This window comes from Typopeltis vanoorti, chromosome 18, assembly GCF_054136105.1.
Source record: "Typopeltis vanoorti isolate ZY-2024b chromosome 18, IOZ_Tvanoo_1.0, whole genome shotgun sequence".
NCBI lineage: Eukaryota > Metazoa > Arthropoda > Arachnida > Uropygi > Thelyphonidae > Typopeltis > Typopeltis vanoorti.
In genome coordinates this window covers 42,750,819-42,768,788 of record NC_143566.1, presented here as the reverse complement: position 1 = coordinate 42,768,788, position 17,970 = coordinate 42,750,819, and the positions used below count along the sequence as shown (strand labels likewise).

General features: G+C 35.0%; 1 protein-coding gene across 2 annotated transcripts in view; it reads right to left on the bottom strand.

Moving 5' to 3' along the window:
* The window catches only part of Maf1 (repressor of RNA polymerase III transcription Maf1), a 173,980-nt gene that overhangs the window by 77,378 nt on the left and 78,632 nt on the right, over positions 1 to 17,970 (bottom strand). For both annotated transcript variants that reach the window (XM_090408734.1, XM_090408735.1), the window contains exon 4: positions 6,496 to 6,620. In XM_090408734.1, coding sequence (XP_090264860.1) covers positions 6,496 to 6,620 — 125 coding nt within the window. The remainder of the gene's footprint in view (positions 1 to 6,495; positions 6,621 to 17,970) is intronic.

The window sequence follows — 17,970 nt, the reverse complement described above, 5'->3', positions numbered from 1 at the left end:
AGTAAGCCAACTTGCAGGAACAGGGTAGTTTATAAACTCAAGGCACAGAGTGGAGAGAGAGCTGAGGTAGAAGATAAGGGTACAAAGTTTAAGGTATGGCTTAAACACTGTGTAGAGGTTGTACTTTTATAAGGATCTGGCTATTTTTACAGACGTGCCACGGATGTAGGATATGGTGATGGCATTTCTGAAATGAGATGGTTGGGGGAACTGATTATTTTTTTAAATTCTGTAATCGCTGTAGCCATTGGAGAGGAAGGTGTGTATGTGGACTCTATTGGTGAGAGTTTTAATAATGCCATATTGTTGAGATGGGTGTGGGAGTTTTTGAATGTATCTTCCTGAGTGAGTAAGTTTTCTATATACAAAGAAGGAAAGGTTACTATTAGGAAGGCATGTTACTACGGTGTCTAGGAAGGGTAAACTATTGTTTTTACCTTTTCCATCGTAAACAGGATTATTGAATGTAGGCTATTGAGGTGACTGAGGAAGGAGTCTAATGTATCTGGGCCATAAGGCCAAAAGGGAACATGTTATCTACATATCTTAGCCAGATAGAAGGTTTGAGAGGAGCTGAGTCTATGGCTCATTTTTCCATTAAACTCCAACATGATGTCCTCGCAGCACTTAAGCCTCAACACAGGGACTCTAAGGTGGTGCCCATACAATTATAATAACATATAGTATATACATTAATTTTTTACATAATCTGGAAACCCTACTCTAACATGGAAAGCCTCCAAATAAGCAGGGCAGTGGTTTTCCAATGGGCGATGAAATTCACCTCTCACCTAAAGACAATCACAAATATTCCATGGTGGGATTCAAATCTACAACCAAGTGGACATGTTGTTATATTTGAAAGAGACAGCTTCAGTGCTCCAAGTATGTTATTCCCCACCTATATCCAACCTATATATTAAAGTCGGTCATGAAGTATAGGTAACTATATTTTATTCTAGTTGGTTAGAATGTTTCAGATTCTTATCTATGATGGTACATTGACTTCAAGGATCAACACGTGTATCCTAATGAATGAAGCTCAATAAAAAAAATCAAACCATTTACTATATATAAATATATAACATATAAATATAAACCAAGTTAGCTTTGCATGAGAAACAACCTAATAATGCGTCAGTCCACCTCTCTGTACAACCATAGCTCGCAGACAACTAGAAACAGATTTCATAAAGTGTTGAACATCCTCCATGTGTAACTTGACCCATGTCCACTGCAGCAACGCCATCAGTTCATGCTCATTCTGTGGAGGAGGGTCAGCAGTTCTAACAACCCATTCTAGCATATCCCACACATGTTCAACTGGATTACAGTCAGGGGAGTTTGGGGACCCAAGGTAATGTGACGAATTCACTGTCATGTTTCTCCAGCCACTCAGTAGTTGTATGAGCCCAATGACAAGGTGTGCTGTCCTGTTAAAGATGGAACTGTGGTCAGGGTAGACCTCCTGCAGATATGGATGGAGATGGCTGGCTAACAGATCCCTATAGCAGTCACCATTCATGGGATGATAACCAATGGACCTAGGGCATGACAGGAAAAAACTCCCCAGACCATAACACCAACTCCACTGGCCTGTTCAACCCAACTGTGCAAACGGGGGATACAGCTTCATGCTGTTTACATTGAATGAGAACCCAGCCATTAGCATAGTGCAGCAGGAAAAGGGACTCATCACTCCAGATGACCTTCTTCCATCTGTCGAGAGTCCATTGCCAATGTTCCCTGGCCCATGCAAGGTGTAGTTCATGATGCCTGGCAATCCCAGGCAAAGCAAGGTGTGGTGCATGTGAAAATGAGTTGAACTGCCCTGCTGTTGTACTGGCAGGTGAGCTGTGTGACTGCTTGTGTATGTTGGATGTCTGTTCATGGTTAATCCAGTTCTGGTATGCCCTTGATACAGTAGTAAGGGAGCAGCCAATAAGTGCAGCTGTTTCCAAAATACTGGTACCTGTCCTCCGCGCCCCAACTATCTGGTCATGGTCAAATTGGCTTACATTGATTGCCACATTTCCCCATTACTGGTAAATGTGTACATGATACTTTGTTATTGCACTGAATATGTAAATAGGATGGAGGGGTTCTTAATGCAAAGCTAATTCAGTGTATACAATTCTCTATATTAAATAATTCACTTTATCCTCAAAAATAGAGAGATAAAGTGAATAGAATTAAAATAGAATTAAAAGTAGTAAATTAATTTCTAACTTCTCCATATATATTGAGAAGTTAGAAAGTAATTTTACAAGTAATTAATAAAATGGCCATTCTAAGAATTGTACATTATGAGCTAATAAAATTATTCTGCTCTCTAAACTCACAGTTGAATAAAATTATGAGCTATAACATCAAATACTTTACAAAACAGATTGAACACAGCTAAAAATTCTGTAGTTTCACTTGGCCATATGAGAACTTATTTTGTAGCACTTACTCTCAAATTCTGTAGAATACAAAGTCAAAAAGTCTCACTTAACTAATATACCTGCATATGTCTCCTTTCGGTAAGCAAGTTTCTTTAATGCATCTTTTCTTCATTTTTCTGTAGTAGGCATGATGAATAATTGTTCACACAATAGGAATACGTTTAACTGAGCAGTTCCAAATACACTTCCAATAAAAGGAACTTTCTGCAGATTCCATATTGCTTCTTGGAATATCACTTGGCCTTCATTAAGTGCAAAATATTCTCACCAATCTATGAATGCCTGATACATTATACTGTCCTTCAATGATTAATTTCAGAGTTCCATATCCTTGGAGAGTAATTAAAGGTGCTTAAAAACTTTTCCAAGATTAGAGAACTCAATAATTTATTTAGACCTTTTTGGCTTTCCTTCCTTGCTTGTCTACTCTTTATTCCTGTTACCAAGTGGCAGCAGTTCTAACACGAACAACGAATGTGCATGTCCATTACCAGGATTCAAAGCAAAACTCAAGTGGCAAAATAACTACTGTTCCTACAGTGCTCACACATCATGCAGTAATAGTGACATACGAAGACTACTATAAACAAACAATAATATACGTAGTGTTATTTTCATGTAACTCCTTAAGGATTACAACATACTACTTATAATTACCCTTTAATATATAATCTGATACCACTTAATCACATGGCAGCTCTGCTAATATGAAGCATATAATGCATTACTAAATATGAACACATACATACTGTATATATATTTTTAAGATCACTTTATCATATAACAAAACATATTCCTGATTAAATATAACTGTAAAAAATGAACATAACAAGCAAAACATTTATGTGAGATTTTTATAACACTAACCACTCTGCCAACCAGGTTGGTAGCTTGAGATATATGGGGTACCACAAATGTGTCAAATGAAAAAGATAGAGTATATCCTCATCGAAAAACTGTGGATAGCCTTTAAGGTTAGTTATAGGTCACTTATGAATCAGGAGAAAGAGCAAGGGTGAAAGTACAAAGCCCTGGGGTACTCTAAAACTGGTGAAAAAAAAAAATCATCCGCCATAATTTTGAACCCACAGAGGAAACTGGAAATTCCATTCCAAATGGAGGGTACAACATATAATGGTAAGTAGGCCTTTGTGACAATCCATATCAAAAGCCATGGATTAAATATCTAGAACAATGGTTTTACCAAACTTTTCCATAACTTGGGTCCAGTGATTGTGATCTGCTGTGGAATAAGAATGGCTGAATCCATAGTAAAGGTCAGTGATTAAATAGTTGGCTTTCACCATTATTTTTTTTTATAGAAATGAGGTTTGTGCAATGGAACAATGGCTGGATAGGCAGTTTTTATCTCCTTTCTCTGAGGTTCATTTGATACAGGTTTGTTTCCATACCAAAGGTTAGATTACAGATCAATGTGAAAGATTGTAAAGATGATACAGGATTGGTATTATTTGTTAAGGAGAATTTTAGAATTGGTGGGGAAGGGGGCTATCAGGACCAGAAGACTTGTTGGTACTCAGAATTCATCTGATGCCTTTCTGCCAAAAGACTAGAAGCATTCCATCAGTATTGTGAGGATACTTTGAGTTGATCAACACAGGAGCCAGAGAAGAATGATGTGAAAAGGTCAGTCCTGTCTTTGGATGATGTTACAACAGTACCATATAGAGGTAAGAGGTGGAAACATGAATGGAAGAAATTATAACCTATGACCTTTATAAGGGATCAGAAGGCTCAACTGTTATTTGAGAGGGAAGCAAGTTTTTTGCAATTTGTTTGTTTGTTTGGATGGGCTGATAGGTTTTTGCATACTGTCTTGTACACTGAGTGGAATGCTAGCTTTGGATTTTAAGCCACTTGGAAAATGTTGAATTGTTTTCTTGAGCTGCTTTGGGACACTTGTTGGGTTTTGGGTGGAATGGGGATGAAGGCCTTCATTCCAGTATACATTATTTCACTTATTAGGTACCTGAATCAGAAAAACAATAACAGTCGATCAAGGAAAGAAACAAAAGCCATGCAGGTCATCCTATCTGGCGGTATTTTAGTGTCAAAGGGTAAAACCTTAGTGATTGGGAGCAATTACCACAATTAAAAGAAAGACCTGGATAAGGTTCTAGTCTGAATTACCAAGAGGAGAGAGCCGAGATCTATAGTGTATTTATCAAGAGAATTGGTCAGGAGATCATCAGTGTTGGGACAATTTCTGAAAGACTATTATCGAAAGCAAATATCTCATATTTCTGGTTTCTTGATGGCTGAAACTGGAGAAGGGAAGTCATTCTAAGTTGTGAACGCTGATGTCTCTAAGATACACAACCTCACTGCTTGAGTATTTAAACTACAGATAACTAAACTTCTTGAACAAGTGGCAAGAAAAATTTATAGAGGTCATCAGAATTTAGAAGGCAACAGGGACAACAAATGGATGTAACTGAATGGGGGGGGGGGAAGAGCAAGGAAATCTTAAAGCGGGGGATTCAATGTATGTCATTCTGTTATTCACAAATATATAGGTTCTATTTGCACATTTGTATAGTCAGTAGAGATTGACTGATTTATTGGCACAAGGAGGTCAATAGAGTGTGAATATCAGCAGGAGTTGAGGCTGCTAGGTGAGGTTCTGTTCTGAATATTAGATCAAGTTTAGATGTCTGTAAGTGGTGGTACATGTCATTTAAATTGGTGTTGAGAGCACAAATGTTGATGAAGTAGATATAAATCCGTGGATTTTTGTTATTTTTTTAGATGTTTTTTTCTTAGGTTGACTTTATGGTTGTTCAGTGTTAAAAAAAAAAGAGTAAAAGATAAAGTACATGTAGTGAAAGTCAAGGTGCTCTCTTTCCCAAGACAGAGAGAGCATCCAGTCTGGGCTACTGGATTGCTTCACCAGTTCCTACTCATTACGACACCATTTACTAAGAAATTCAGTAGACTACAGTGAATAATTTGAACTTTTGCTGTTCACAGTAATGAATTAAAATAGCACTCATTCTATGGGACCTCATGTAAACAAAGAAACTGCGGATTGCCGCTGCAATGAAATGGTAAAAAAAATGACCATTTATAAGAATTCTGGAAATTGGTTCTGAGATGCCAGAAATGCATGGAATAAGAACTCAACATATTGTTTCCTTGTTATTTGAGCAGGGATTATAGGATCAAAAAGAGGTTGTGTGGTCCTTTCTGAGAAGCCAATGAGCTTCATATATCATTTGATGCTTAAAAGTTCTTGCTGTAATTGTTGAGATGTAGAACATGTATTGTGATAATTCCAGAAGACTGGAATTATCACAATACATGTTCTATTTGATAATTCCAGTCTTCTGTGAGGGATGGTGAGGAGATTGTTGTGAATGTATCATCCAGTGAAAGTAGAATTTTGATAAATGGAAGTAATCATGAGTGGAGGAGTAGAATATCTAAGAAGAATAACTTGTCTTTTTCCATAATAAATTTAATTTGTGGATGTAGATTATTTATATTAGATAAAAAGGTAGGTAAATTTTTTTAATACAGTGTTTCCTCAGTTATACCATTGCATCATCATGCAGCTCTCACTGTTTCAAAGCAATCCACTGTTCACGTTCTACCTTGTAATAACTAACACTGGCATTGATGATGGCCTGTAATATATGGCTTTTAAATAAATATTTCCTTGTGTTTTCTTGTGAATTGAAGGAACCTTATGACATAAGTATCTCTAAAAGAACAAACATCCACACATTTATGCAGAAAATTAAATTTATTATGGAAAAAGATTACGAAATGAGCTATTGAGATAGCCAATCACTTCAGAAATGCTTAAGCATTTGAATTCAGGCATTCAGATACTGAATCAAGTTGTTGTTGAAACCACATAATATGCATGAATGTAGCTTTATTTAATTTGAAAACTGCACAATTCTTCCAAAAATGAAACAGCAATGATGAATGCAAATCCTTTTTTTTTTAAATGTTAACAGTAACAGAAATATTTACTACTACATTTTATAATATTGAAAATAAACTCTTTATAAACACTGACCTGTATATATCACATTCTGAAAGATTGATTTCATTGTTAATAGCATCCCAGAGATGAGATCTTAATGCACTGTAAGCCTGATTAGCAGTGGCAACAAGATTACTATCGATAGCATTCATTACCCACTATAATATTAAAATAAAATTTTAAAAATGATATATAAATATTCTGCCAAATCGTAATCAGTAAAATATTTTGAATGCTAAAAAAACAAAAATAAATAACCACATCATATAGTTAATATTCCTGAAACTATTTTCTTTTAGATTCTTCAGGTACCATCTTCTTGTTTGTGATTTGTCTGAATCACAATGGTTTTTGACAAATTTCATGTTGGCAAACTACTGTCATGAGCAGCAAAGAACAGACCATAATTTTTCTGAAGTCTCCTATCAAAACATTTGATGCTGTGAAATTAGCATTTATAGAATGGATAATACATTGATAATGTGGAATAGGAAGAGTTCATCTAAGAAATATCAATTAGTAGTTTTGTGTGTGTGTGTGTATATATATACATATATATATATATATATATATGTATATATCTATACACATGGATAGTGTCGACAACAGTAGTAAACAGTTCTGTTTGCTACTTGATAATTTAGTAGCCATTTGAAAAAAATACATGAAAAAATTTCCTAGGGTATCAAAGTTTAGGAACCACGCGACTAATATCATATTATCCCAAAAGTAATGTCGTTTTTAGCATTAAGTTTTGAAAGTATATAAAAGATAAATCATTTGCTAATTTAACCAAGCATATATTCTCCATTTGAATCAATAACGCTCTTCCAACATTGTAAAAGCTTCATAAAAAGCCATTTCTGTAGTATTCAGGAGGTATGGAGGCAAAGGACTTGCATAGGCTCCATTTCAGTGACCTCTAATGTATTGTATTGTTTTCCATTAATGAAAAGTTGCAAACTTCGAAATAAGTGGTAATCAGGTACAAGATCAGGAGAAACAGAAGATGTGGAAGCTTTTCCCACCCGAGTTCCTCTATCTTAGTACATGTGATTCTTGCACTATGAGTTCGTGCGTGCGTTATCCTAGTGAAAAACAATACTCTTTCAATTGACCAGAGAACACTTCTTTTCTTTCAGTTTTTCATTCAATTGATCAAGATGTCCAGAATATACTTCGGTTATGATTGTTTGGTTTTGTGGCAAGAGTTCAAAGTGTATAATATACCTGACAGTGACGGTATTGTTTTTGGTTGGGGTTTAGTCTGCTCTCCTGAATTAACCAACTGCCTTCAGCACTTAACATTCTTGTAAAGTATGTTACATCACTTTTCATCACTAGTGACTACATGACTCGAAAACAGAGATTGACCCTCTCGAGAATGAAAAGCAGAGTAGATGTTGACACACTCTCTTCCATTGTCGTTTGTCAGTTTTCATGAGAACCCACTTGCCGACCTCAGATACTATTCCAAGTTCTTGCAAATGGCGATGGATAATCGATGAATTAAGATCTATTGCTAAATCTTCAACAGTTGCGATAGCTGTTTCCAGCATTTCATTATCGAGAGAGACAGGGTGCCCAGAGCAAGGGGAGTCTTTCATGCTAAAGTCCCCCTTGTCGAAAGTTTGGAACCATCACTGGCACAAGAGGAGGAATTTTTTGAGGCTTTAGAGTAAACAAATGACACAATGAAAAAGGAAAAGTTGGTCCTTGTTGAGGATCTAAATAGCAGAGTAGGAAATGATTGTCAGACATACAAAAATATTTTTGGAAAACTTGGAGAAAAGAGCAAAGCTAATAATAATGGCAAATATCTGTTCGATTTCTGCTCAGAGCATGGACTGGTTATTAGTAACACAATGTTCAAACATAAAAATGTGCACAAATTCACACGGAGAGAAGAAGCAAGGAATAAGAAAAGTCTCATTGACTATGTTATTGTTGATAGTGATGCTTTCTCACTGGTGCAGAACACCAGAGTATACAGAGGATTTGAAATTGGAAGTAATCACCATTTAGTCTTGAGCAGGATAAAATTGAATTTCATATTGAAAAGAAGAACATAAGAAAATAAAGTGAATAAAAGTTGAGCAGCTCTCGGATGTGAACTGTAGATTAAAATACATAAAGATTATTGAAGAAAAATGAAAGAGTTTGAGAACAGGAACCAAACCTTGGAGACTCAATGGCAAGCCTTGAAGAAAAACATGATTGAATCAGCCAGAGAGGCATGTGGTGAAGTTGTCTGCAAGGATAGAAAAATCAGAAGAACTTCATGGTGGACACAGGAAGTTAAAGAGACAGTGCAGGAAAAGAAGAAAGCATATAAGTTACTGGAGAATAAGTCAGCTTGTGCTCTTAGGGAATATAGCAGTGGTTCTCAAACTTCGTCTGGCGGCACACTAAAATCAATAAATAAATTTCACGGCACCCCTAGTGTTATTTGCTTTTTATAGAGAGTTTATTATGTTGGAGGTTTAATGGATTTTTTACAACACTCAAAAAGAATTAAAATAGAATTTAATACTTCCTATATTTCGTCCTAGTCACTAGGACATCTACGGGGGATTACAAAGACAATTAATGTAACATGCACACAAAAACTTACAATGCTAAGCCCAACCACGTGGGTGACACTGGATTCTTTTTTTATTCTTTTTAATTCTTTTTGAGTGTTGTAAAAAATCCATTAAACCTCGAACATAATGTCTTCACAGCACTTAAGCCTCTACACAAGAATTCTAATCATCCATGGAGAAGAGTTAGCACGCAAATCCAAGCAATACGGTAAGTCAAAACTTGAGTGTCACCCACGTGGTTGGGCTTAGTATTGTAAGTTTTTGTGTGCATGTTACATTAATTGTCTTTGTAATCCCCGTAGATGTCCTAGTGACTAGGACGAAATATAGGAAGTATTAAATTCTATTTTAATTCTTTTTGAGTGTTGTAAAAAATCCATTAAACCTCCAACATAATGTCTTCACAGCACTTAAGCATCTACACAAGAATTTTATAGAGAGTAAAGTGCCGATTAATTGATTCTGAAAGACTTGCATATATAACCCATAAATAAATTGATATTACAGATACTAAAGATATGAAGGAAAGCGTGTTTAAAAGAAAACAGATTTTATTTAAACTAAATTGGTTTATTTTCAAAGAACCCAAAAACATACAAAACAAAAGCTATTATAAAGGTTTCAGATAATAAAATATAAACTTAATGTGAAATATGTGCCTGGTGTTGTTTGCATATTTCTTCGATATTAGGCCTTGTTTTTGAGAGACATATTCTCATCTCATTTTCAAGGGCTTTAAGTCTTTCTCTCTTCTTTGTTTTAATATTTACGAGTGCAGAAAAACCAGTTCACACAAATAAGATGTAGAAAATTGCAATAAGATGTTAAGAATTCAGACACATTTCTGAATGCTTCAATCTCAACGTACGATCGTTACTTATATCAATTAATTCTTCGGCTTCTATAAGACTTAACTGGCTCATTGCTGATGTTGACTCTACAAATGGATTTCGAATCCAATCGTATAAATTGACTGAAATGTCTGGAAAATAATGGTCAATTTTTTCTTCTAACAATGTTAAATGACTGTAAATAAGCTTTTGCAGATCAGTGTTCTTACATTTTCTGGAGGCAACTTTAAGGAACATTTCTACATTGTTGGTGCTTAATTTTATCTTCGACATTTTTATTTTATCTTTAAAAGCTTTAATTTTATCTGTAGATGTAAAAATATTCTCATTTCTTCCTTGCATGTTGGAGTTCAGCTTGTTCAGATGATCGAATATATCTGTTAAATAGGCTAGTTTGGAACACCAAAAATCACTTTGTAATAATTTATATAATTCTGGTTTGTCTTCATTTTGGAAAAACATTAATATTTCTTCTTTAAGTTCAAAAAAAACGATCCAATACGCGACTTTTTGAAAGCCACCTTACTTCGGTATGAAGAAGAAGATTCTTGTAATGAGATTGCATCTCTTCACATAGTCCTGCAAATATTCTAGATTTTAATGGTCTGACCTTGATATAATTAACCATCTGAATGATTTCTTCTAATACACTTTTTAATTCCAAGCCTATTGTCTTTGCCACAAATGATTCACGATGAATGAAGCAATGAGTCGTTATAATGTTCTCATTTTCTTTTCTAGCAAAGGAAACAAACCCTTTTGTAATTCCAACCATAGAAGGTGCACCATCTGTACATATACCCACACAAGTTTTCCAAGATAGACCATTTGTATTAAAATATGTGTTCGTTATATCAAAAACATCTTTTCCCGTCGTAGTTTTTTCGAATTCCTTGCAGCATAGAAATTCTTCGATAATTTTATCATCTTCAATGAATCGAGTAAAAACAAGTAAGTGTGCTTTACCACCGATATCAATTGACTCACCTAACTGCAAACTGAAAAATTTTGATTTGATTATTTTGGTTATAACTGACTTTTCAATATCGACTGACAGATCATTAATATGTCTACTCATAGTATCATTTGATAATGGAATCTTCTTTATTTCTTCTTCTGCCTCAGTACCAAAAATTGTTCTCACAATTGCTGAACAGGCCGGATGAATCAAGGTTTCGCCGCTAGTATGAGGCTTCATTTCCTTTGCAATTATTTCAGCGACTAAATAACTCGCTTCTTGAACTCGGTCGGAAATTGTAAACTTTCTTACAAAACTTTTACTTTGTTTTTCTTGTAATCTTATTAACTCTTTGAAATATTCAGGATTTTTATTCAACAAGTTGTCATGTTTTGTGGAGAAATGTCGCAATAATTTGCTAGGAACCATAGCCTCATTTGATAGAACCAAACCACACAAAATACACTTAGGTCTGGGAATTAATTTATCACCACACCACGTAAATCCCATTTTTAGATAGCTCTCTTGATATAAACGAGTTTTTACATTCTTTTTCATTGTTCCCTTTTTACATGAACTTATTCTTTTCTATTTCTGTTGTTTCATTAGTGCTTTTTTGTTGCTGAACGTTAAAAATAGTCAAATCTTCATTAATGCAAGTATCAGTTTTTGATAATTTATTAGTGTGAATTGGTTCGTTAGTTTTGCTACAAGTAGACATTTTTTGATTGTCAGAATCTTCACTTCTTTTTTTAAGGAAAAAATTATTCATGATTTTGAAGGGCATATGTAACTTTAATATTTTATTTTAAAATTTATTTCAAGTAAATAATTTTTTTTCCGGATGGAAAAAGGAAAAACATTTGTTTACGATGTCTCTCGTTATAATTGGAATATATAACAATAAGAAAAACCTCTACTCACTGAATTTAACGACTTTAATATCGTACTTCGTTTATTCTCACCGATGACAAAAGACTCATGATTTCTGTTTAGGGGAAATGATCATGTATAATACTTGTCACACTGAAATACTAAAACAGACAGCAGGACAACTAACCATTCATTTGTTCATTTTCCCCAGTATTTATGTGCCGTCACATATCTAGTTACTACGACACGCAGTGATCTAATGAAATCCCAGGATATAATATAAGAGTGATACAAAAAATGATAATTTTTATATACGCTTCATCCATTAAAATTAAAATATATATTTTTTGTTTTTGATTTAGTTATTTGTGGCAATTGAATATTTTGCTTTTTTCAAATAAACGATTCAAAATTTCGCGACACCCAGTTTGAGAACCACTGGAATATAGAGACAAACATAAGAAAGCTAAACACTGTGTAAAACTAGCTAAACAAAAGTCATGGAAAGTAAGACCTTGGTAAGAACATAAAAAATAAATATCAGGAAGGTGGAAAAATATTCTGGAAGCTGTTGAAGAAGCTCAAAACTGGAAGAAAAAGTGTTATAAAAGGAATTACAGATGATAAAGATGACAGGAAAACCAGAGAAAAAGATATCCTTGATGTATGGAGTAATTACTTCGAAAAATTAATAAATGAAATAAGCAGTGACTGCATAGTGGTTAAAAACACTCAACAGGCAAGCAATCAGGAATACGTATCCATACTTGATGTAATAAAAAAGTCATCAAAAGTCTGAAATGCTAAAGTATGAAGATATAAAAGTCTTACAGTGGCTGAACTACATAGTTCAGAAGGCCTGGATGGAGGGACAAATTCCAGATGATTGGAGTAGAGCTCTCATAGTACTCATATGTAAAAAGGAAATAAAACTGAATGTAAGAATTATAGAGGAATTTATTTAGTGAATTGGTAAAATTATTGCAACTATACTTGAGAAACAGTTGAGAAGGATTATGGAAGGGAAGAACAAGAATAGTTTAGAAATCGTGAGAATATAACAAAGATCTGTATTTAGGTTCTGCAGACCTGCAAAAGGCATATGACAAGGTGCCAAGAGGAAAGCTGTTCAAAATGCTACAGTTATATGGTGCCAATGGAGCATTATATCAAGCAATACTTAGTCTTTATTTGAGTTGTAAGTCAGCAGTTAGAGATAGTTTGATGTTAAATCTGGTGTGATAAAAAGATACATTATCCCCTCTGTTATTCATTATCTATTTGGATTACATTATGAAGGAAAGTAGTATTAAACCTGATATAAAAATTGGAGATGTTAACCTCAGCTCTTTATTTTATGCAGATGATGTTATACTTTTAAATAAATCTAGTACAAGTCTGCAAGATTTCCTGAATAAATGTTGTAATAAATTTGGTATGAAAATCGGCAATAACAAGACAAAAACATTGAAAATATAGTGAATGGAGAACCTATAAAACAAGTAAAACATTTCAGCTACTTAGGCACAATTTTTAGTGAAGATGGTAAATGAAACATGAAAATAGACAACAGAATCAACAAAGCTGGTATGGTAGGAAGTCAGTTGAATAAACTTATATGGAATAAGAGAGAAATTGGCCAAAACACTAAATTAGCTGTATATACAAGACAGTATTCAAACCAATTTTAACTTATGGATCTGAGAGCTGGGTTAGAAATAAAACACTTGACCAAAGACTAGATACCACAGATATGAGAGTCCCGAGAAAGATTAGAGGCATGAACAGATGGCATCAATGCAATATCATATTAAAAATTAATATATTAGGAAAAAACTTGACTTTGTTAGCATCCAAGAATGTGTTAGCAGAACTAATCTCAAGTGGTATATGGTCACTTAAACAAAATGGGAGAGGAATGATTAAAAAAAAACAAGTGTTCTCTGCCAGTCTGGCAGGAAAAAGATCCAGAGGAAGACCAAGATATAGGTAGATTGATAGTAAAAAAGTGCCTTAGAAGACAGATATATAAGATCTAAAATGCTGGAGTCTGTCTGATTTGGAAGAAAATTGTTTATAAGAGGTTAGTAATGATGTAAGTTTTTCATGTAGTACTATCATAATATCCTGTAAACTCCTTAAGGATACATTTCAAGAATTTGATGATGATTACTGGCACTTTTGTACATCCAAAACATTACTGCCATACAGCAGCACTGTTGCATTTTTTGAACTCTTAAAGAATGATGTGCTTAATGTGTTCCTCAGTGACCTCCATAGTAATAAACGGTTATTTAAACAATAACTTATGTATTATGTTCTTGCATAGTGGAATTCCTTAGAATGATGTTGCCTCAGGTTAACAGTACTTATAAAGCTTTAAAAATTCATGTCCAGACAAGCTGAGACATGTTTGAGCAAGTACAGTATAAAAAACGACACTGCTTTTGGGATCCTGATACAAAACCCACGTATACCAGTGGTATACATGGGTTGATGAAATAGTCAGCAATAAGGATTCTTTTTTTTTATTTATTTATTTATTCATTTTCAAGAAGTTATAGCATACTTTCTTCCAATACAATCACTGATCAAGTAGATGAATTTTTATTACAAGTGACATCAGAAAAATCATGGTCTTCTATAAAGCACTTGACTACAGTATGTAATTTCTGTTCATGAATACAGCAACAACTTCACAATGATTAATTTTCCCTGAATTTGTTTTAATGATGGAAATCCTTATTGGAGTCCACCAAATAATCTAACATATCAGTTCCAATTCACATGATCGAGCCAATGTCACCCTATACAACAACGAAAACATTTTTTTCTCTGGTACTACAGAGAAGAAAATGTTTCTTCTATCTACTATCAGTTCAAGTATAATCCTCAGAGTTTATTATTATTATATAGGCACCTCCATGGAATCCGAAGACTCATTGCAGGAGACCCAATCTATCATACCTCTCCTTGAACCCATTACCAGAAAAAGCATTCACAACTGACTCTGGCAAACCATTCATTCACAACTCTCCAAGCAAAAATTCTAGTCCTCACACCCCTACTGACCATATATTTATTCATCTTCCAGGAATGACCCCTTGTTCCTGATAGAAAAAAGTGTAAATAGCAGGAAATGTAAAAAAACATTAAAAAAAGACTAAAAGATGACTTAATGCAAGTATGTGAGTCTACATACTAGATTACAAAATTTAATAACTGAAAATAAATGCATTTGCAATTACGTACATTTATCTATTTAAAAATATCTTTAATTGTTGATTGTTTTTGCTTTTTCTGCACTCTCATAAGTTCTACCTGCCTCTCCACAGTGTATAAGGCATTAAATGCCCCATCGTCTGATGATGCACTTGCAATATACCGCCTTAAAACAGAGATAGCTTCCGTTGCTTCTTTACTAGTAGGGACGGTAGGTTCTTGATCACAGTCTTCTTCAACCACTTCTTCCTCTTCACCAAGGTGGTTGGAAAGAATGTCTTCTACACTTGGTACTATTGATCTGATCACACCAGCATCAACATGTCTTGAAATGAAGAAGCCTCATCCATCACATACTAGTTGTTGGGCTCTGACATATCTTCTTCTTCCTCCTGTAGTTGTTCCTCCTCTTACACAAATGTAACTCCTGCCTTCCGAAAAGAGTTGGATATGGTTTCAGTAGTAACATGCAACCATGCTTTGGCCACATAATGCATGGCATCAAGGATTGATATGGTCATTTGTTTTGGGTCCATACCATTATCATGCATAAACACAGCTTTTTCAACAAGCATTTTTCTATATTTCCATTTAAATGCATGGATGATGTCCAGATCTAATGGCTGAAGCTCACTTGTACAATTAGGAGGAAAGAACACTAATCTAATATTTCTGAGCTACAGATCTTTAGGGTGTGCAGGACATTTGTCTAGCAGTAGAAGTATTTTGTGGTGATTTGCCCCCATTTTAGCATCCAGATCATGCATGGTGGATGTGAAGATGTTGGTGGTCATCCATGCTGTGATGTTGGCATCATACTTGGTAGGCAGGTTTTTCACGTTCTTAAAACAACTTGGCTTTTTAAATTTACAAATTACCAGTGGAGGTAATTTTTCTGATCCATCAGCATTGACCATGAGCAAAACAGTTACTTTCTGCTTGCTGAGTTGTCCACCGTGACACTTCTCTCCTTTAAAACACAATGTTTTACTTGGCAGAATGTTATAAAAGAGCCCAGTTTCATCAACATTGAAAATATTTTATGGTTCATAGTCCTGAATAATAGTCTTTAGTTCATGTTTCCGCTGGTTTACAGTTCCCCCTGCAACACTATTACTTTCTCCTCACACTTGATTATACACAATATTTGACGAGTCTTGAAACAATCAATCCATCCATTTGACGCAGTAAAACCATTAATCCCTAACCTTGCAGCAAATTCTAGTACCATCGACTGGAATACCCGATGCTCTCATAGAAACAAACTACTCTGCCACAAGTTTATCCAATTCATCGTATGTCGATGTATGGATATACTGTATTTTCGTTTTTTTTTGACATAGCGCCAGATTGCTACGCATTGAGTTCAATGCTTGACCTGTTTTTTATTATCGTGTTCAAAGTGGACACGGAGAGTTCAAGATCTTTTGCTAAATGCACACGTGTTCCGGCATGCCAATCTACACGTCACAGAATTGCCATCTTTTCTTCTACCGAAATACATTTTCTGTCTTTTTTCTCCGTGTTACCAACATGGATAATCCACCACCGCAACTTGAAAGCAACATTCACACACTAAATTATGTAGAAGAAATTCTGCAATATCAATTCGTACTGTGATTGAAAAATCAGGGTATCGCTCATCACTACTGCAAGCTTGCAAGTCACCGTGATGGTGGAAATGAAACTACAGCCAAAAGTAACGCCATCTGGAAACAGAAATGCACAGATTTCCGCAGAAATCGATTTGAATGAGAGGAAATCGATTCAAAAATCAGTATTGCCACCAAGAAAAAACCGCAAATCACGGGAAATAACGTCCAAATCAAGTTGTTAATGGCGGGAAAACAATATATCATAAAAATAGGCCTTAAGACGGGACCAACGGAAAATGATGTAAATGGCAGGAAAACATACATTGCGGGAACGTAAAAATGGGGTTTTCCTGTATTTCCTTTCAGGTCATTTCCTATATCATTTATGTACATATTAAAACAGCAGTGGTCCCAGCACTGAACCTTTTGGCACACCACTAGTCACTAGTTAATCAGTGTCATATTCATCACCATTTGTTCTAATTTGTGCAACAGTGTTCCATGTGGTATTCTGTCAAATGCCTTTGCAAAATCCAGCAAAATCATTGTGTAGCTATTTCCTTTATCGAACTCAGCTGTTACTCTATTATAAAACGTTAGTAAATTACTAAGGCACGACTGGCCCTTCACAAAGCCATGCTGACCCTCATACAGTATCATACTTTAATCCTCTTTATTTACCAATTTTTCTAGTACTTTTGCCACCAAGCCTGAGATACTGATTGGTCTATAATTTGCTACTGTAGTCTTAGAACCTCTCTTATGCAAAGGAATAATTTTACCTTCTTTCCACTCCCTTGGAACTCTACCAGAGCTGAGACTTAAACAGCTTAGTCAAAGGCATGGTCAGTTCCTTTGCACATTCTCGCAAAACCCTAGCTGATATCCTATCTAATTCCACAGCTGTATTTACATTGAGATTCTGCAATATCCTAAGAACCTCCAATTCATCCACTTCTGTTCCCACACATAGCTTAAAGCAGTAACCTCACTAGGAAGATATATGCTCAAAGTGGTCACTCAGTAATTCAACTATTTTATCCGCTTCTGTCTCCTTATGACCATCATCACTCATCGAGGTTAATCTTCCATAGTTATTCTTCCTCTTCCTTGCCACATAACAAAAGAACTCTTTGGGATTTCCTTTGGCTACTTGGCTAAATTCTTCTCAAAATCTGATTTTGCCATGCTGGTCACCTTTCTTGCTTAGCCTTGTACTGTTCATGAATTTGCTAGTCACCTTTCAATATACCCTTCACATATACACCTTTCATAGTATTTTCTTCTTCTGCAGCTTCTGCTTAATGATATTACTCATCCACCTAACTTTAAGTTAAGTGGATGAGTAATAAGGTAAGGAGGATTAATCTACCTGATTAACCCTCCTTACCCTAGGTACACAATTTAATACTGCTTCCTCTAGA